Source organism: Trachypithecus francoisi, unplaced genomic scaffold, assembly GCF_009764315.1.
Source record: "Trachypithecus francoisi isolate TF-2019V2 unplaced genomic scaffold, Tfra_2.0 Lachesis_group13, whole genome shotgun sequence".
Classification (NCBI taxonomy): Eukaryota; Metazoa; Chordata; class Mammalia; order Primates; family Cercopithecidae; genus Trachypithecus; species Trachypithecus francoisi.
The window spans coordinates 38,523,816-38,544,830 of record NW_022681458.1 but is presented as its reverse complement, the minus strand read 5'-3'; the positions used below and the strand labels follow the sequence as shown (position 1 = coordinate 38,544,830).

At 39.5% G+C, this 21,015-nt stretch overlaps 1 protein-coding gene and 1 long non-coding RNA gene across 9 annotated transcripts in view; one reads left to right on the top strand and one right to left on the bottom strand.

The window, feature by feature from the left end:
- Nucleotides 1-21,015, bottom strand: part of ICA1L (islet cell autoantigen 1 like) — a 101,721-nt gene that overhangs the window by 30,511 nt on the left and 50,195 nt on the right. For 3 of the 4 annotated variants that reach the window (XM_033230674.1, XM_033230672.1, XM_033230673.1), the window contains 6 exons: nucleotides 20,768-20,891; nucleotides 19,139-19,337; nucleotides 16,604-16,729; nucleotides 15,416-15,514; nucleotides 14,237-14,319; nucleotides 11,244-11,287 (listed from right to left, as the gene is read on the bottom strand). In XM_033230674.1, coding sequence (XP_033086565.1) covers nucleotides 11,244-11,287; nucleotides 14,237-14,319; nucleotides 15,416-15,514; nucleotides 16,604-16,729; nucleotides 19,139-19,337; nucleotides 20,768-20,891 — 675 coding nt within the window. Of the gene's footprint in view, nucleotides 1-11,243; nucleotides 11,288-14,236; nucleotides 14,320-15,415; nucleotides 15,515-16,603; nucleotides 16,730-19,047; nucleotides 19,338-20,767; nucleotides 20,892-21,015 lie in introns of those variants that run through there. The other variant, XM_033230675.1, reaches the window with a different exon arrangement.
- LOC117094636 overlaps nucleotides 1-21,015 on the top strand; it is a 56,834-nt gene that overhangs the window by 29,047 nt on the left and 6,772 nt on the right. For 3 of the 5 annotated variants that reach the window (XR_004441618.1, XR_004441619.1, XR_004441620.1), the window contains exons 1-2: nucleotides 15,511-16,595; nucleotides 19,167-19,351. This is a non-coding gene — a long non-coding RNA (uncharacterized LOC117094636). Of the gene's footprint in view, nucleotides 1-15,510; nucleotides 16,596-19,166; nucleotides 19,352-21,015 lie in introns of those variants that run through there. The other 2 variants (XR_004441622.1, XR_004441621.1) reach the window with 1 other exon arrangement.

The following is a 21,015-nucleotide window of genomic DNA, read 5'->3' as shown; positions in this document are numbered from 1 at the left end:
CCCGGGTTCAAGCGATTCTACTGCCTCAGCCTCCCGAGTAGCAGGGATTACAAGTACGCACCACCACAGTCAGCTAAGTTGTTTTGTATTTTTAGTAGAGATGGGGTTTCACCATGTTGGTCAGGATGGTCTCGATCCTCCTGACTCCGTGATCCGCCTGCCTTGGCCTCCCAAAGTGCTGGGATTACAGGTGTAAGCCACTGTGCCTGGCCTGCTACTTTATTCTTTTAAAAACTGGCCATAGCAATAAGTAGCATCTCCACATTTTTCACTTAAACTAGAGCTTTAGTAGTAATGATCTCACAGGAAAAGAAAGATCACCCACATGGCAAAAGATAGCATACTCTTTTGTGATCAAAACAGTACTGTCTTGTGTGGTTTTTAATGTTTTAAACATTTAAAAGGTCAAATATACAAACCAAAACCTCCATAGGCAAAACTCTACTAAAAAATTACTTCCAAGTTTTGAGCCTATATATCAAGGCAAAAATAATTGTGCCCTATTGCAACAATGGGAGCCAGTTTTTGAGAGTCAGTTTTCTACATAATCCAGTTTGTATACATTGGATTTCATCTCTAGGTCATTTATTTACTCAGTATAGACACACATAGAGACAAAAAAAAGTATATGATTTTTACACTTTCTAACATCTTCAACAATTATTAGGGCCATTTTAAAAAATGAAATGTAAATTTCTTCTGCATATAAGGGTGGACAGTGTTGCTGTATGGAGAGCTTAAAGGATATAATGCATCTAAGGACAAGAAAGTAATAGTTCTATTACACTATTATTAAAATTCTATGCTCAGTTTGGGGTAGTATAAAAGAATATTGGAAAAGTAAAAAAAGGTAAAAGCAACCAAAGTAACTAAAAGGAAAACACATTTAAAAGGAAAATTTAAGTAAATCAGGGTGATTTAACCTTAAGATAAGGAAGCTAAAGGATGAATTAGATTTTAAGTTCAGATATATAATATAAAAATGTTAGAAATGTACAGAAGATTTGGCCGGGCGCGGTGGCTCAAGCCTGTAATCCCAGCACTTTGGGAGGCCGAGACGGGCGGATCACGAGGTCAGGAGATCGAGACCATCCTGGCTAACATGGTGAAACCCCGTCTCTACTAAAAAATACAAAAAACTAGCCGGGCGACATGGCGGGCGCCTGTAGTCCCAGCTGCTTGGGAGGCTGAGGCAGGAGAATGGCGTAAACCCAGGAGGCGGAGCTTGCAGTGAGCTGAGACCCGGCCACTGCACTCCAGCCTGGGCGGCAGAGCGAGACTCCGTCTCAAAAAAAAAAAAAAAAAAAAAAAAATGTACAGAAGATTTAAAATTTTTCAAATGGACTTTATCAGTAAAGATTTTAGTTGAATATAGGGGAAAAAATAGAGGAGAAAATCTAGGAATGGAAAAGAGATACCAGTGGTGGCTGGAGAAAGAAGTGAGAAGAAGAATCCTGGTTGTGGGGAAGGGAACAGGAACTGGTGACCAGAGGCAGAGTCACATCAGGGAAGGTTTCAGGCTATAGAAATAGAGTTTGGGGAATGGAGAGATGTGTTAAAGGATCTTTAAGGAAATGACGCTGGATAAGATGAAGGGTAACCTCTGTTCTCTCTCTTTCAATAATGATCTGCTTGACCTTACAGTGCTTTTGGTATGGATTCATGTAATTTGGTTTCATTTTATTTTAATGCTACAGATGGATGAAATTGGGATTAAGATAGGCAGATGAGTGAGAAAGGTCTAGCTCAAAGGCTTAGTTTTTTATTCCATTATATGAAACACCATTTGAGTGAATACCTCAGAGCATAAATGTTTGAGGGCATTTCTAATTACTTCCTCAGTAGAGGTCTTAAAGTAAAATTGCTCAAAGTCTGGGATGTTTACATTCTTCAGAAAATTTGTCCCATCCTTGCTAAATCTATAAAATACACTTTTTTTCTCTGTTCTCCTGGCTTCTCTACATAAAATATAAGTTTAATGCATTGCTGGACTTGTTAGAAGTAAACAACAACAAAAATGTAAGCTGAAACCAGAGCCAGGAAAGAGAAGCAGCAAGCAAAGAAGAAAGGCAGGTATGCTGTGTGCAATGCCTGTGCTGACAGTGCCAGACAAGGCCCTTGGCAAACACAAGGAAACTGAGCTGAGCCCACAATTCCTACATTAAAATAAAGGCTCTGGAAGAGGGTTAAAGTGGTCACCAGGCTGTGAGTATTCCTTGACTCTGGAAAGCAGCAATATTAATTTTCTTTAGCAAAAAATTATCTAGGCCTCTAGGAGTCCCACAGATTAAGAGCAAACAAATATTGGCTGGTATTCACAAATCACTAAAGAAACAAGCTACCACAAGAACGCTGGGGTAAACCAAAATAATAGATTTAGACCCCCTGCAAGGACTTCAAATATTTGTATTTTTGGATATGGATGTGAGTCAAAAAGTGAGAAAGAACGAGGCACTATAAAAATTAGGCAAATTTATAAAACAACAAATAGAACTTTTATAAATAAAAAGTATAGTTGTTTAGGGAATGAATCCTCGGTGTATACATTAAACAGTAGATTAGATGCAAGAGGAGACAATTAGTGAGAAACAGATCTGAAGTACTTACCTAGAATGTACTGTAGAGGGAAAGGGGGATGAAAACATGAAAGAGAAGTTAAAATATATGAGGAATTAATGAAAAGGTCCACCATAAGCTTATTAGAGTTATGGAAGTGGAAAATAGAGAAAATGGAGGAGAGAGAATATTTTTAAAGATAATAGTTGAGTCATGCATATTTTATCACAGTAAAAAAAAAATGGTTTAGCAGTTTCCAGAACTAGTAAAAGACAAAGAAATACAATTTATACCAGCAAAAATTAAAAAATTAAAATTGCACATTTAGATACACTGTACTGAAAGAGCACATCCTAAAAGCAGCCAGATACAGAAGTTGAATTAGAGCAAGACTCTGTCTCAAAAAAAAAAAAAAAAAAATCTAAACTAAAGGAGGTAGTCAAGGGGAAGGGAAAATGAACTCACAATGAAGATCTGAAATATAGAAAGAAATAGTAAGACAGGAAAAATATTGGTAAATCTCAATATTTCTTTATAAAACAAGAATGATGTTCTAATTTGTAGAAAATTAGAAAAATCAAAAATGGAAATAAAATGGATAACTTTCAAATCAGTAAATGGCGGGGGTGGGGGAGGATAAAGAAAACTTCTAAAGCAAATGAAAAAAACCCTCAAATAGTTCAAAATGAATCAAAACAGGAGACAGACTAATGGGATTGGAAGGACAAAACAAATGGAAAACAGAAAATACAGGTCCAAATATAGTGACAATAAACATAAATGGACTAAACTCGCCAGTTAAAAGAATGACAAGTTGACATACTGGGCTTTTAAAAAAAAATCCAACTAAACCTTGTTTATGAGACATATCTCAGTTAGAAGGACATGGTGAGGGCTAGGCATGGTGGCTCACACCTGTAGTCCCAGCACTTTGGAAGTCGGAAGCAGGCAGATCACCTGAGATCAGGAGTTCAAGACCAGCCTGGCCAACATGGCGGAACCCCCATCACTACTAAAAACACAAAAATTAGCTGTATGTGGTGGTGGCTGCCTGTAATCCCAGCTACTCAAGGAGGCCGAAGTAGGAGACTCACTTGAACCCCAGAGGCAGAGGTTGCAGTGAGCTGAGATTGCGCCACTGCACTCCAGCCTGGGCAACAGAGCAAGACACCATCTCAAAAAAAAAAAAGGAGGAAGACTGAATGGAAAAGGGATACTAAGAGAATATTATTTAATCAAAGAAAGCTAGTTATGCTCTACTAATATAAAGGAGACTTTAAGCCAAAAATTCATTATATTATTATTTCGAGACAGGTTGTACTCTATTGAACACACTGGAGTGCAGTGGAGCAATCTTGGCTCACTGCAGCCTCTACCTACCCACACTCAACTGATCGTCCCCCCTCAGTTTCTGGAGTAGCTGGGACTACAGGTGCACGCCACTACACCTGGCTTTTTTTTGTAGAGACAGGGTTTCACCATGTTGGTCTCGAACTCCTGGGCTCAGGCTATCCACCTGCCTCAGCTTCCCAAAGTGCCAGGATGACAGGCATGCGCCACCGCGCCTGGCCCCAAAAAGTATTATTAAAGCCAGAAAGGGTCACTGTATAACAATAAAAAATTAATTCACCAAAAAGATATAAAAATTCTAAACTTGTATATATCCCTGTAGGAAGAAAAAAGTATCCTCTTCAAAGTTTCCCTTCTCGTTTTAAAAAAAAAAAATCGTAAGTGTTAAAAAGAAAGACTTTTAAAGACTAACTTCCTTCAAGCCTCCTTGCATTGTGCTAATAACTCTTTGTTAAGCCCTAATGTAGCTGTCAGACATGCTCACAGGCATGTAGTACATTCTATATCCTTGTACCTTACCCAAGATATTTGTGCTGGACATGCTCACAGGCACATTCCAGCTCGCAGCCTTTGCCCCTTCCCTATTTGGCATAAGCAACTTCCTCCTTTCCTTTATTCTCCCTTGCCTTTACCTATTTAGAAAAATTTTAAACCGTTAGCCTATCGGGTTCAGTTTAGATTGTGAGGTCTGGCTCCAGCCAATGGAGACAGGACACAGTAGCAGGGTCAAGCTGCATAAGGGATAAAAATTGCTTCCTTCCTTTGTTCAGGTGTGCTCTCACCATTGTTCCATCTGTGATGAGCACCCTTTCTACCAAAAGTAAAAATTGTCTTACGAAGAAAATTAAATTTATGTTCAAATGCTATTTCTTTGTGGCAACAAGAAACAAACATTTCTAATACCCCCTCCCCCCAGATCCTCAAAACACATCAAGTAAAAGACTACAGGACAAAGTTGAAAATCCAGTTTAACAGTGGAAGATTTTAAAACACATTTCTCAACAAGTAAACAAAAATTAGTAAAGATATAGAAGACGTAGAGCATCACAAATAACAATCTTGATTTAACAGATATAAATAGGCTCCTGCATTCAACAGTTTGAGTATACATTCTTCTCAAGAAATATGAAACATTTATAAAATTTGGCTACTTGTTATTCCATAAAGAAAAAGTTCCAATAATTCAAAGAGTCAGTGTCATAAGAACACATTCTCTGACCATGATGCAACTTGGTTAAAATCAATAACAAAAATTTTTCTATTTCCATAATTTGGCAATTTCAGAAACACACTTCCAAATCACTCATGGCCATGGGTCATGGAAGGTGGAATGAAAATTTTTAAATAACTGAAATTGAATGATAATGAAAATACTATATATCAAAATTTATAGACCTTCATACAATAGATTCATTAATAAAAAGGAAGGAACTCCTGATACAGGCCCCATTATGGATGAACCTCAAAAGCATTAAATGGGCCGGGCACGGTGGCTCAAGCCTGTAATCCCAGCACTTTGGGAGGCCGAGACGGGCGGATCACGAGGTCGAGAGATCGAGACCATCCTGGCTAACATGGTGAAACCCCCTCTCTACTAAAAAATACAAAAAACTAGCCGGGCGCGGTGGCGGGTGCCTGTAGTCCCAGCTACTCAGGAGGCTGAGGCAGGAGAATGGCATAAACCCGGGAGGTGGAGCTTGCAGTGAGCTGAGATCTGGCCACTGCACTCCAGCCTGGGCGACAGAGCGAGACTCCGTCTCAAAAAAAAAAAAAAGCATTAAATGAAATGAAAGAAGCTAGACATGAGAAGACCACATATTGGATGATTCTATTTATAAATGTCCAGAAAACACAAATTTATACAAAGAAAAAGCAGAGTAGTGGTTAGCTGGGGGGGTAACAGGGATTATTGCAAATGGGCATAAGAGAGCTTACTGAGGGAATGAAAATGTTCTAAAATTGATTAATGGAAATGGTAGTGCCACTCAGTAATAAATTAAAAATCACTGAATTATACACTTTAAATGAATGAGTTTCATAATACATAAAGTATATCTTGATAAAGCTGTTTTAAAAGAAAACTTGTAAGATATAGGAAAATTAAAATTTTGAGGGAAATACAGCCTTAAAGAAAGAAAGATGTCTGGGTATGGTGGCTCACATCTGTAATCCTAGCACTTGAGCAGGCTGAGGCAGGAGATCACTTGAGGCCAGGAGTTCAAGACCAGCCTTGGCAACAAAGCAAGACAACAACAACAACAAACCAGAAAGAAAAATATCAAAGTAAAGAGAAGAAAATAATAAATATAGGAACTAAAATTTATAAAACCAAAAATAAAGATTCAACAGAGAGGAAAGAATAATAATAATAAACCATTGGCAAGATTAATCAAGAAAAAAGGAGAAGGAACAAATGAATATCTGAAATTTAAAAGGGGAGATAACTACTGACATGGCAAAATTTAAAAGAAAAAATAATAGCATGAATAGATGTTGAGACTACAGCAATGTTTGTTATATTTCCTTTGTGACTTAAAAAATGTTCTGTATTTGTGGGATATAGGATCATATGCAAATGCAATTAGCTAACCTTTTGAACATATATTTTGAGGCTAGGTTAGGTATACGAGTTCCCGATTACGATGGTCTCTTACATTGCTTCTTTTATCAGTATAATCTATTTATGTGTGTACTTGAAAATACCTCGGCCGGGCACTGTGGCTCACACCTGTAAATCCCAGCACTTGGGAGGGCTGAGGTAGGCAGATTGCTTTGAGCCCAGGAATTCGAGATCAGCCTGGGCAACATGGCGAAACCCAGTCTCCAAAAAAAAAAAAAAAATACAAAAAAATAGCTGGGCAAGGTAGCACACACCTATAGTTCCAGCTACTCGGGAGGCTGAGGTGGGAGGGTCACCTGAACCTGGGAAATCAAGGTTGTAGTGAGCCATGACTGTACCACTGCACTCCAACGTGGCTGACAGAAGTGAGGCTCTGTCTCAAAAAAAATAATAAATAAAATATTTTTTCTTTTATTTATTGGTCACCTACTATGTGCTATGGAGTTTGTCAATATTACCTCTGTCCCTAATGTCCCTGGTAAGATGGGCATAAATAACTCCTATTTCAGATGACACAACTCAGAGAGCCATAAATGATACGTTTTAAAAAGCCAGGATCCAAACTCAGATTTTTCTGTTTCCAAAGCCTGTACTCTTCTTTTTTTTTTTTTTTTTTTTTTTTGAGGCGGAGTCTCGCTCTGTCGCCCGGACTGGAGTGCAGTGGCCAGATCTCAGCTCACTGCAAGCTCCGCCTCCCGGGTTTACGCCATTCTCCTGCCTCAGCCTCCCGAGTAGCTGGGACTACAGGCGCCCGCCACCTCGCCCAGCTAGTTTTTTTTTTATTTTTAGTAGAGACGGGGTTTCACCGTGTTAGCCAGGATGGTCTCGATCTCCTGACCTCGTGATCCACCCATCTCGGCCTCCCAAAGTGCTGGGATTACAGGCTTGAGCCACCGCGCCCGGCCGCCTGTACTCTTCTTTACCACTGTGGTTCAAATGTATGTTGACTGTATATGTAATATGTATTTATTTTTTTAAAATAACACAAATTTCAGTATGAGGGAAAACTCAAAATTTAATCATGCAATCCTATAAACTGGACTTTTGCATTTTAAAGCACCTATCTTTGGGGAGAGAAGGCAGTGCAAGCTGGCTTAATAGAACTCTCCAGCCATCATTTCCCCCCTATACCCCACAAGAACACCAAATTGAACAATTATCCATACAAGAAACAACCTTCATAACAACCAAACATTAAGTGAGAGATCACAGTACATGGTTTTGACTACATATCACTGAAAGAGGCACTGAAGAAGATAGGAAAGACAGTGTTGAATTGCCAACACCACCATTCCGCCATCTGTTGGCAGCGGTCACATGGTGTGGAGAGAGAATCTATGCTTGTGGGAGGGAGAGTGCAGTGATTGTGGGACTTTGCATTAGAACTCAGTGCTGCCTGCCACAGCTGAAAGCAACATGGGGCAGAATTCAGCCAGTACTCACAGAGGGGGCAGTTAGACCAGCCCCAGCCAGAGGGGAACTACCCATCCCACTGGTCAGAATCTGAGTCCCAGTAAGCCCCACCATGGCAAACTAAAGCATTCTGGGGTTCTAAATAAACTTGAAAGGCAGTCTAGGCCACAAGCACTGCAATTCCCGGGCAAGTCCTGGTGCTGTGCTGGGCTTGGAGCCAGTGGAGTTAGGGTACATGTGACCTAGTGAGATATGAGCCAGCCAGCCAAGGAAGTGCTTACATCACCCCTCCTCCAATCCCAGGCAGTGCAGCTCACAGCTCCAGGAGAAACTCCTTTCCGCTTGAGGAGAGGAGAAAGGAGAATAAAGGGGACTTTGTCTTGCAACTTGGGATACCAGCTCAGCCACAGTAGGACAGGGGAGAAGGTAGAGTCCCAAGGCCCTCATTCCAAGCCCTAGCTCGCAGATCACATTTTTAGACATACCCGGTGCCAGAAGGGAATGCACTGCCTTAAAGGGAAGGACCCAGTCCTGGAAGGATTTATCACCTGATGACTAAGAGACCCTGGGCCCTGAATAAATATCAGCAGCACCCAGGCAGTACTCATCATGGGACTTGGGTAAGACCCAAGGCTGTGCTGGCTTCAGGTGTGACCCGGTGCATTCCAAGCTATGGTGCCCACAGGGACAGACTTCCTCTGCTTGAGGTAAGGAGAGGAAAAAGTAAAAGGAACTTTTTATTGCAGCTTGGGCACCAGCTTGGCCACAGTGGGGTAGAGAACCAAGAAGTCACCTGGGGTCCTCAGTTCTAGCCCTTGGCTTCTGGATGGCATTTCTGGACCTGCCCTGGGCTAAAGGGGAGCCCACTGCCTTGAAGGGAGAGTCCTAAACATGGCAGCATTCACCACAAGCTGACTGAAGAGCCTTTGGGCCTTGGGTGAATATCAGCGATAGCCAGGCAGTACCTGCTGCAGGGAGAGACTCCTTCCACATGAGGGAAAAAGAGGGAAGAGTGGGAAGGATTTTGTCTTACAGCTTGGGTGTCAGCTCAGGTGGTGTAGAATTGAGAACCAAGTAGATTCCTAAGGTTCCTGACTCTAGGCCCTGGCTTCCAGATGGCATTCTGGTATCTGCTGTAGGCTGGGGATTACCTTGCCGCCCTGAAGGGAAGGACACAAGCCAGACTGGATTTGCTTCCAGCTGATGGTAGAGCCCTTGGGCCTTGAGTGAATATTGGCAGTAGCCAAGCAGTGGTAACAGGGGGCCCAGGGTGAGACCCAGTATTTTGCTGGCTTTGGAGAAACTCCACGTGTTTGGGGGAAAGTAAGGGAAAAGAATAAGAGTCTCTGCCTGGTAATACAGGGAATTCTCCCAGATCTTACCCAAGACCACCAAGGCAGTATCTCTACAATTCTGCAAGAGCCACAGCATTACTGGGCTTGGGGTGTCCCCCCTCCCCCCAATGCAGATACAGCTACCATGACCAAAGATTTAGATGACAACAACTCAGTGCTCTTTGAATACTTGGAAAACTTTCCCAAGAAGGACAGGTACGAACAAGCCCAGATTACAAAGACTAATAAATATGTAACTCTTCAATGCCCAGACATCGACAGACATCCACAAGCATCAAGACCATACAGGAAAGCATGACCTCACCAAACAAACTAAATAGTGTACTAGTGGCCAATCCTGAAGTGACAGAGATATGTGACCTTTCAGAGAGAGAATTCAAAATAGCTATTTTGAGGAAGCTCAACGAAATTCAAGATAACACAGAAAAGGAATTCAGAATCCTATCAGGTAAACTTAACAAACAGATTAAAATAACTTTTAAAAATCAAGCAGAAATTCCAGAGTTGAAAAATTCAACTGATATAGTGAAGAATGCATCAGAGTCAACAGGAGTATTGATCAAGCAGAAGAAAGAATCAGTGAGTTTGAAGATACGTTATCTGAAAATACAGTCAGAGGAGACAAAAGAAAAGAGAATAGGCCAGGTGCAGTGCCTCACGCCTGTAATCCCAGTACTTTGAGAGGCCAGGCGGGTGGATCACCTGAGGTCAGGAGTTCAAGACTAGCCTGGGCAGCATGGAGAAACCCTGTCTCTACTAAAAATACAAAATTAACCAGGCATGGTGGTGCATGTCTGTAATCCCTGTTATTCGGGAGGCTGAGGCAGGGGAGAATCGTTTGAACCTAGGAGGCGGAGGTTGCCGTGAGCTGAGATTGCGCCATTGCACTCCAGCCTGGGCAACAAGAGCGAAAACTCCATCTCAAAAAAAAAAAAGAACTGGGCATGGTGGCAGGCGCCTGAGGCAGGAGAATCATTTGAACCTGAGAGGCAGAGGTTGCAGTGTGCCAAGATTGTGCCACTGCACTCGAGTCTGGGCGACAGATTCAAATTCTGTCTCAAAAATCAAAAATGAAAAAAGAATAAAAAACAATGAAGCATGCCTACAAGATCAAGAAGACAGCCTCAGAAGGGAAAATATAAGAGTTATTGGCCTTATAGAGGAGGCAGAGAAGGAGATGGGGTAGAAAGTTTATTCAAAGGGGGTAATAACAGAGAACTTCCCAAACCTAGAGAAAGATATCACTATCCAAGTACAAGAAGGTTATAGAATACCAAGCTGATTTAACCCAAAGAAGACTACCTCAAGGCATTTAGTAGTCAAACTCCCAAAGGTCAAGGATAAAGAAAAGATCCCAAAAGCAGCAAAAGAAAAGCAACAAATCACATACAACGAAGCTCCAAAATGTCTGGCAGCAGACTTTTCAGTGGAAACCTTATAGGCCAGGAGAAAGTGTCATGACATTTAAACTGCTGAAGGAAAAAAACTTTTACCCAATAATAGTATATCCAGCTAAAATATCCTTCAAAAATGAAGGAGAAACAAAGACTTGCTCAGACGAAACAAAAGCTGACGGAGGCCGGGCGCGGTGGCTCAAGCCTGTAATCCCAGCACTTTGGGAGGTCGAGGCGAGCAGATCACAAGGTCAGGAGATCTAGACCATCCTGGCTACCATGGTGAAACCCTGTCTCTACTACAAATACAAAAAAAATTAGCCAGGCGTGGTGGTGGGTGCCTGTAGTCCTAGCTACTTGGGAGGCTGAGGCAGGAGAATGGCGTGAACCTGGGAGTGGAGCTTGCAGTGAGCCAAGATCGAGCCACTGCACTCCAGCCTGGGGGACAGAGCGAGACTCTGTCTCCAAAAAAAAAAAAAAAAAAAAAAAGCCTGTGATAAACTATTTTGACATTTAAAATGTGACCATTTCAAAGTAATAAATTTACCATCTTACCTTGTTCTCTCTCAAAGCTTGCTTCCTCATCAGACAAAACTAGCCTGAAGTAAAAACAAAAAAAAAAAACGTAGATTTTTTTGTTATAACACACCTGTGAATTATATTCTCCAAACAGTTTTTTATGGTTAAAAAGAATTTTCTACTCAGGAAACATAAAATTGTCCACTAGATCCCCTAAAATCTATATCTGGTGAATTTCCTACTTCTTTTATAGATCCATACAGACATTTCACCCCTTATTCCTTCAATAAACATTTACTGAGTATCTACAAAGCACCAGGCATCATCCTCAGTACTCAATCTTCAAGAACCTTCACCATCAAAGCCATAGAATAAGAAGTTTCATTTTCAAGCCTTGAAAGGTTTTAAGAACACTTGTGAACTAAATCAAGGGAATGAAGAACTCTAGAAAAGATGTAGTACCCTATTTTGAACAACTAAGTGATGTTTGCAAGACACATCAGCCTAAAATATCCTCAATCAATACTAATTTTGGGTATTTATAGCATCTATCTGATATAATAAAAAGTTAAGACAAAGAAATTGGGCCGGGCACGGTGGCTCACGCCTGTAATCCCAGCACTTTGGGAGGCTGAGACAGGCGGATCACGAGGTCAGGAGTTTGAGACCAGCCTGACCAACATGGTGAAACCCTGTCTCTACTAAAAATACAAAAATTAGCCAGGTGTGGTGGCACGTGCCTGTAATCCCAGCTACTCAGGAGGCTGAGGCAGGAGAATTGCTTTAACCTAGGGGGTGGAGGTTGCAGTGAGCCGAGATCGTGCCACTGCACTCTAGCCTGGGTGACAGGGCAAGACTCTGTCTAAAAACAAAGCAAAACAAAACAAAAAAAAAAAGAAAGAAAAATAAATTGAACACAGACATAGTCACTACACCTGGGGCATGACCTCACAGTTGCTAGTATTGAAAGTTGTTTTTAATAAATCTTTAAAGATACTTAAAAATCTATACAGTATTTACTTATAAATACTACACAAATAAACCTACAGAGCAAATAAATATTCATGACCTGAAATGAAATTTTCCCTAACAGTATTATGTTTTTTTAAAGAACTTGGATGGAAGAGAAGTGAACAGCTTGGCTATCTACTAGTTAACTTGAAAAGTAGCTCTCATAATGCTAAAGATACATGAGAAGATTTTGAATAAAACTCTTGTGAAATGTGAGAATGGAAAAATTTTACTAAATTAATATAGTTCATGTAACATATGATTTTAAATGTCAGTATAGGCCAGGCGTGGTGGCTTACTCCTGTAATCCCAGCACTTTGAGAGGCTGAAGTGGGCAGATCACTTGAGGTCAGGAGTTCGAGACCAGCCTGGCCAACATGGTGAAACGCCATCTCTACTAAAAAATACAGAGATTAGCTGGGCTTAGTAGTGCATGCCTGTAATCCCAGCTACTCGGGAGGCTGAGGCAGGAGAATTGCTTGAACCTGGGATGGGGAGGTTGCAGTGAGCTGAGATTGTGCCACTGAACTCCAGCCTGGACAAAAAGAGTGAGACACTGTCAAAAAAAAAAAAAGTCAAAAGTCAATATAAAAATTCACAAATTTAATTTATAACTAGACATTTGATCAATGTTTGTCTTAAAACATTTAAACATTCAAGTTAGCAAAAAAAAATTGGTTTGGATTTCCTCATAGAGAAGATGGGAAAATGTCTTATATTTGTGTCTTAGTTCATTTTGTGTTGCTATAACAGAATACCTGAGACTGAGTAATTTATAAAGAAAAGAGGTTCATTTAGTTCTGCAGGTTGGGAAGTTAAAGATCATGGCCCCGGCCTCTGACAAGGGCTTTAGTGCTACATCATAACATGGTAGAGAAGGTCAAAGGGGAAGTGGACACGTGCCAGGAGGCAAACTCCAAGGCGCGTTGGGCTGTATAACAAACCACTCTCTCATGATCACCTTCTACTCAACACTATAGGGTTTATCACTGGCCCTTATTTCTGAGTTCATTAATATATTGAATCTGGTTAAAATGAGAATTAAATAGCAGCTTTGAAAGAAAAACAAAGGGACAATATAATAAAAGGGAAACAGGGGACATGAAGGATGTACATGGCAACAGCCCATATTTTCAGGTAACCAGTCCCAGTCCTATGTGTGTTATTCTGGAAACAGATTTCTCATAGTTTATTTCACAGATGCTGGTACCTGTCCCTTTCTTCTCTCTAGCTGCCCATTTCAAGAGTCACTAGAGGTACTTTTAGTTCTTAATACAAGGCTCAGTATCCCAAATGACAGACTCTTAATGACCCCAATCAGTTTGATACGCCTGTCATGTCCTTTGCCTGCTATGTTAAAAAATGGAAAAAATTTGTGTAGGATCTGGATATTAAGAAAAAAATGGAAATAAATATATATATATATATATATATATATATGGTTTCAAAACAAATTGCTAAGGTTTGAATTTCTCCTCATCAAAACTCTTGTTGAAATCTGACCCCAACCTCAATGTGGGAGTACTGGGAGGTGGAGACCTAGTAAGAGGTGTTTGGGTTATGGGGGCAGATCCATCATGAATGGTTTGGTGCCTTTTTCATGGTAATGAGTGAGTTCTCACTCTCATGAGATTGGATTAGTTCTCTCAGGAATGCTGCTGAATGGGTTGTTATACAGCCAGCACGCCCCTTGATTTTGCCTCTTCACACAGGTCTGCTTCCCCTTTGACCTTTTCTATCATGTTATGAAGCAGCACTAAAGCCCTCACCAGAAACCAGGGCCATGCTCTTGAACTTCCCAGCCTGCAGAACCATGAGCTAAACTTTTTTACTTTATAAATTTCCCTGTCTCAGGTATTCTGTTATAGCAAAACAGACTATGACACAAATGTTTAGTGTTGATTGGAAAAATGACACAGAAACAAATATTCAGTAAGAGAAGAAACAATTCTTTCCACATGTATCATATGATATCCAGGACTTCTATAACATGACACAGATGACTTATGCCTGCTTACTTATTGAGCTGTTCAGTAAGAAAACCGCCTATTTGTTCATATTTATTGTCTTCAGTAAGCTTGCTTGGAGTGTCTTGTAGTTGCTAAGGATAAGAAAGTCAATGTTAAGTAGATAGAAAGAATGTTTCTTCCTCTCTGCAAAGAAAATGAGAATATAAATTCTAAAGAACCATATGAAATAGGAAGTTCCGAACTACAGAGTGAAAGATATAGGACATGTATGCTATTGTAATCTGAACTGAGCTACTGAGCTTCATATACTTGTTTCTCCTGGCTGCCTGTGCAAACTGCACATACTGTGATGTGGGGTAGCCACAGATTAGTTTAGCGATTTAGTAATAGGCCTAAAGCACACTTAAACTGTGTTGCTAGCCTGTATCGCAATGCTCTAAATACAGCTAAAGATTTTCAATTTTGATTCTGAGCAGAAATTGGATATAAAATTTGCCTAAATACACAGTATGCCATACAGCGAAGCATTTATTATATAAAAAGTCAAAATAAAACAAAACAAAAAACAACCTAATTCAAGGGCATCTTTGGGGCTGGAAGATGCCATATCAGAACATGACTTTAACATCCATCCTAAACCCCAGAAAAATGCAAGATATGAGCCTATCACAAATACCACATCCAGCTTGAACAAACCAGCCAGCAACACTTTCAAGCTTTACTGAAAATAAGGCAGAATGAATGGTAAGTTAAAAGGTACTGAAACCTGGCATAATGTTGGTATCATGAACCATATCCATGACATCAGTGTAAAAGTAAAACAAAGTTTTTCTGTAACTTATAATATTGTCAGGTAGGTAATCTGGTCATTTTTGAGAACACATGACCACTTTCCATCACTTGTTCCTCTTAAGTTTTTCCTTTCCATAGCCTTTTCTTATCTCCTTTGCATGTAAATTTTCTTTTTACTGTCTCCCTCTTTTTCCCTGTCCTACTAATATCTTGAGCCTGCCAGCAGTATTCCTATGTATTTCAGTGTTGCTGGCAGCATTTGCAATTAGGAAAATGCTGACCCTTGGCTGAAAGAGGATGTTTCTCAATGTTTTGTTAATTTTAAATTAACCTTGGTAAAAAAAAAAAAAAAAAAAAAAAAAAAAAGCCGTTTCAATGTTATCACCTAAATGAAGTATAATACATCTAAACAAGAGAACATGGAACGCAATGTACCTTGAGAGCTACAAAATCATATGGATGAAAGCCAATACAGGCTTCATGAATTTGGGACATCATTCGAGCTGTTTTCTCCCAGAATCCAAGCAGTGTCCTCTGCAAAAAAAGAAAAGGTGATACTACAGTTCTCCTTCACCTCCATGATTTTTTAAGTGCTATATTTCCTTACTAGTTTAATAGATGAACAGTTGCCAAATAAGAAGCAGCAGGAACTAAATTCAATTTTCCAAGTTTGGGGAACCATAAAGCACTGCAAATAGTGATTGTGCATAAGAATTGGCATCTTTGTCTGCACGTGTGGGTGTTATCTGTATAAACAGCACAGGAATGCACACTGGAGCCACCTAGAGAGTAACTGCAGCTTAGAGAATGAAAAGTTAGGGATTAGAACATCTGAGATATCAAAAAGAGAAATGTTAAAAGCACAAAAATACCAGTCTCTGTTAAAGGAGGGACATATGTGTAATCTTTATGTTAATGGGAATATATAAAACTTTTTAATTGGAGAAAAATTACATTTACCCCTAAATCTGCCCTTTCATCTAGAGTTAAAGAGAGATTTGCCAAAAAATGTGTTCTCAAGCTAACTCAAGTAATTGGAAATTTTCCTTGCTGCTTCAGGGTTTCTGATTAAAGTGAGGGGGATGAATGGATAGAATAAAGGAGAATTGAACTCATAGCTGTTGTGTTTCAGGCAAGATGCTAAACAGATATCACACACAGTTATTTTCAAGTGCATCCTTTCTCCATTCCTGAATCCCACAGTACTGAACTGAAATAGGCAGACTCCCTAAAAGCAGGAGTTAATGTCCATTTCCTGTAGTTTATTACTCTTTTCTTATGTAAGTACAGTTTTCTCAATTTTTTCCATTTAAAAATATATGTAAAAATCAATAACTGCTACTTAATATCTAACTTATTCATTGTGTGTTATTTATATGTGATTTGTGGTAATATAAGCACAAGTGAGACTTCTGAGGTTAAAGTGATACGGGATGGCAACTTGGCAGAATGAAAAGAACATAGAACTTAGAATTAGAAAACTTTGGTTTCTAAGCCCAACACTGCTATTCAAAGGAATCTAATCACACATAGTTTTTTGCACCCTCTAGACAACTTTTTATTAAAAAGGAATCTCACCACTCATCTTTACTGCAAGGACATGCTGACCATGGAGGTGGGTACCTGATAGGTAGTGAGCGAATGAGACAGCATATTGCAGCGACTAGCTCCAAGTAAATCCACTTTCTGACAAACATCCATCTTTAACTTGTCAAAAGAAGCTTTGCTATTTCTCACTTGCATCTGTACCTGCAATAAAATGCTATTTTTAATTACAGATATATAGTATATAGTACATAGGTTCATAATAAATATTTTCAGAAATAAATTATAATAAAGACTAATTCCTTTTCCCTGTATCATTAATATTTCATGAGTAATGATGAAGATTTTGGCTACTGTTAGTAATTGTAGGAGATTCTTTCCAGAAGATATCTTTATGCTGAGAAAGTATGAGATAATAGATGGAAAGCAAATAGTTTTTATAAAACGATTCCAAATAAAAAGAAACACCTAAAACTATTCATAGGTAGCACTTAGCTAAGAGCAGAAGAATAAATGGAAAGGGGACCTCGTTAAAGCACTGAGAAATATTAATAATATTTCTTTTTTTTTTTTTTTTTTTGAGATGGAGTCTCGCTCTGTCGCCCAGGCTGGAGTGCAGTGGCCGGATCTCAGCTCACTGCAAGCTCCGCCTCCCGGGTTTACGCCATTCTCCTGCCTCAGCCTCCCGAGTAGCTGGGACTTCAGGCGCCCGCCACCTCGCCCGGCTAGCTTTTTTTTTTGTATTTTTTAGTAGAGACAGGATTTCACCATGTTAGCCAGGATGGTCTCGATCTCCTGACCTCGTGATCCACCCATCTCGGCCTCCCAAAGTGCTGGGATTACAGGCTTGAGCCACCGCGCCCGGCCAATATTTCTGAATCATGCAGATATTTATAAATTCCAGTAGAGGCCTATTGTATTTCTTGAATAAATGGTGAGTCATGCCATCAGGTAGTGTGAATACTCAACTTTTTAATATATTCATTCAACAAATATAAGGTACCTATTATCTATTATGTGCAAGGCATTGTTCTAGGCTCTGAGATACTGTGGTGAACAAAACAATGTTCTTGGGTAGGGAGGCACAGGAAAAAAAAGAAGTAAATAAATATATAGTTGCAAAGGTAGCAAATAAGTAAACAGAAATGAATGACTGATGACATGAAACTCCCTAGTGAGATCATGCATGATGTTTGAACTGGGACAGAAAGATGATGAGCAGGCTACACTAAGACCCTGGGGAGACCATTCCAGAACTAGGGACAAGCAAGGACAAAGGTTCTGAGAGTGGTAGGGGGTGAAGACCTTATCATGTTAGAAGAACAAGCAGTAAGGAGGTAGAGCACATTCTTCCTGGAGTGTAGGAAGGAAGTACAACATGTGGTTGTGGAGGGACCAGGGATCAGGCCATACAGGGTTTTTAGGGTCCAGATAGGGACTTGGATTGTATTTGATGTGGTTTGGCTGTGTCCCTGCCAAGATCTCATCTTGAATTCCCATGTTATGGGAGGGACCCAGTGAGAGATAATTGAATCATGGGGGCAGGTTTCCCATGTTGTTCTTGTGATAGTAAGTCTCACAAGATCTGATAGTTTTAAAAGGGGGAGTTTTAAAAACAAGCTCTTTTTGCCTGCCACCATCCATGTAAAACGTGACTTGCTCCTCCTTGCCTTCTACCATGATTGTGAGGCCTCCCCAGCCACGTGAAACTGTTAAGTCCATTAAATATCTTTCCAGTCTCGGGTATGTCTTTATCAGCAGCATGAAAATAGACTAATACATTATTCTTCTTTTAAAAATTGAGGTGAAAGTTGCATAACATACAATTAGCAATTTTAAAGTGTTCAATTAAGTGGCATTTAGCGCATTCACAATGTTGTTCAATCACTCCCTTGGACTGTATTCTGTCAAAGGATGTAAAAGGGATGGAATACAAGGTTGTTGTGGCCTGAGGCCATGTATTCACCTACTTCATAGGGCTGTTGTGTGTAATCAATGAGGCAAACCACTTAACATCTGGCCCAGAGTCATGGCTCCGTCAGTATTAAATATTATGATTTTTATTATGGGGTCTCTATTTATGAAATGAATGATAAAATGAATTTTGTTATTTATGTATCGTAAAATGAGGGGCTATAATTTATAATAAGGAATTTAGCAAAAACATATGTTCATACATAGTTGCTTATGAAGTCTGTGGCCAAACTTTGTATTGTGACAGAATAAAAATTTTTATAACCTTCATATTTTCTTATAATTAACAATCATTTTACATGAGTTTTTACTTAAATTACTTTTGTCCCTCTGTAATAAACTATTTTCTTCCTGCAACGAGTCTCAAAAGTTTAAGGAAGCACATTTAAGAAGTAATTTAGATCTATCATGAGACAGATAAAAAAACTAATAAAAAAGGTAGACAGTGTGAAGACGCCACTCCAGGAGTAAAAATAAAAGCGTGACAAACTTTTGTACTTCAACTAGTCTCCAAGCAACCAAGAATGTATAATGAAACATGTATTTCTCAAAAAACGCCTGAAATTTTATTATCTTAATTATTCTGTGGCAGTTCCATATTCCATACACCAAGAAAAGGAAAAGGATACATTTTCATACTTTTCTAAACTTTTCCATTTGCTTTAAGGTGTCTGGGTCCAGCTCTTGGGATACATCTTTCATCCACAGCAGAGCTCCTCTGTATTCTGTGCGTGCCTGCTCCATCCGATTAATTGTCATCAAGGTATCAGATACCGCCCTTTGGCTGAATGTTGCTACTTCTTGCTTCAGACGAGACAGAGGAGTACACAGGGCCAATCTAATGGCAGAGAAGTAAAAATCAGAGGGCTGAACACATCATAAGTAAAACAAAACAAAGTTTAAACCAATGACAAAGTATATTTGCTAACAAGATGAATCTACAAGTAAAAATTTATTAAGTTCCCTAAGGAGATTTTGAAAGCAAATAAGGATCATATAGCCAACTCTGAATTATCAATAAATATGTGTTGGCCGGGAGCGGTGGCTCACGCATGTAATCCCAACACTTTGGGAGGCCAAGGCGGGCAGATCACCTGAGGTCAGGAGTTTGAGATCAGCCTGGCCAACATGGCGAAACCCTGTCTCTACTAAAAATGCAAAAGATTAGCCGGGAGTGGTGGGCGGGTGCCTTTAATCCCAGCTACTCGGGAGGCTGAGGCAGGAGAATCACTTGAACCCGGGAGGTGGAGGTTGCAGCAAGCCGAGATGGCACCACTGCACTCCAGCCTGGGCAACAGAGTGAAACCCCACCTCAAAAACAAACAAACAAAAAAAGTGTCTAAACCTCTCCCCTTGTTACTTTAGGAAATATGTCATTTTGCAATACTTTGGATGTTATTCCATGTATAAATAACCTGCCAAGTAAATGTGCCATTTAGAAAACAGTTGAGAGGAACAGAGAACCTGCATTCATAAAGCATTATCCAATTAACAGAAAGCCTTTCATTTGACAAGTTCAGGGAAAACCTGGGTTTGGCAGAGTAGATGAGATTCTAGGAGAACTAATGAGTATGGAGTTCTTAGCAGCTGAGGATGAGGACAAGACAACAAGTTTTTAAGAAACACAAATTAAATCCAATTCCTCCTTTTTGCTTAGTGGCCATTGGAGGGCCCTGTACTTAGTACCTCCATGTCACTTCTTTCAAGAGAGACTCTGCACTGATGTGATGTTTCAGAATAAAGCTATATAAATTGGATACCATCATTATAGGTCTGATAAGGACTATTTTATTCTTCTTAAATGCTAAAGATTTGGGCTCGGTTTAGTAATTACAGGAGATTCTTTCCAGTAGGTATCATTATATTAGAAACTGAAATAATAACTGGAAACTATGTAATTAAGAAGAAAAAAATTCTTCTAATTAAAAAGTACCACTGTATTTATAGTATGGTATCAAAAAGTGAAATTGGAAATACACATTTTTAAGATGTTAGTCATTCTGTGACTGTTACATTAAACCAGTTGAGAAATATAACTGACACTTGTCTGATTTTAGGGGAAATAAAAGAACATCAATCATTAAATAATTATTTTGAATACAAAATTAGTAATTAAGAATTAGGTGTCAAAACATATAACTGCGGTATATTTCTCTTTAACCCTTTATTAGAATGAACAATGACCTTTACAAATATGCAAATTTAAGTACATATGTCAAAACTGTCAGATTGACTACACATTCAAGATAATGAACCACCATGGTAAACCTTTGCTTGGCTGAAGAACAAAGTGCCTTGCCAGTGGCGTCCATCATTTTGCCAGCTTGAGTTGCATCCCGTTCCGCTTGAAACTGTAAAAACAGCCCTAGCTCATTTTCTTCCTCTGATATAACTAGGAAAAAAATTACAGTGTAGTTAATTGTGTCCTTTCATCATTTGTTTAAAACATATACACAACTAAAATTCTCACAGCAATAACTTTCTATACAAGATTTACTTGGGGGAAGAAGAAGAGA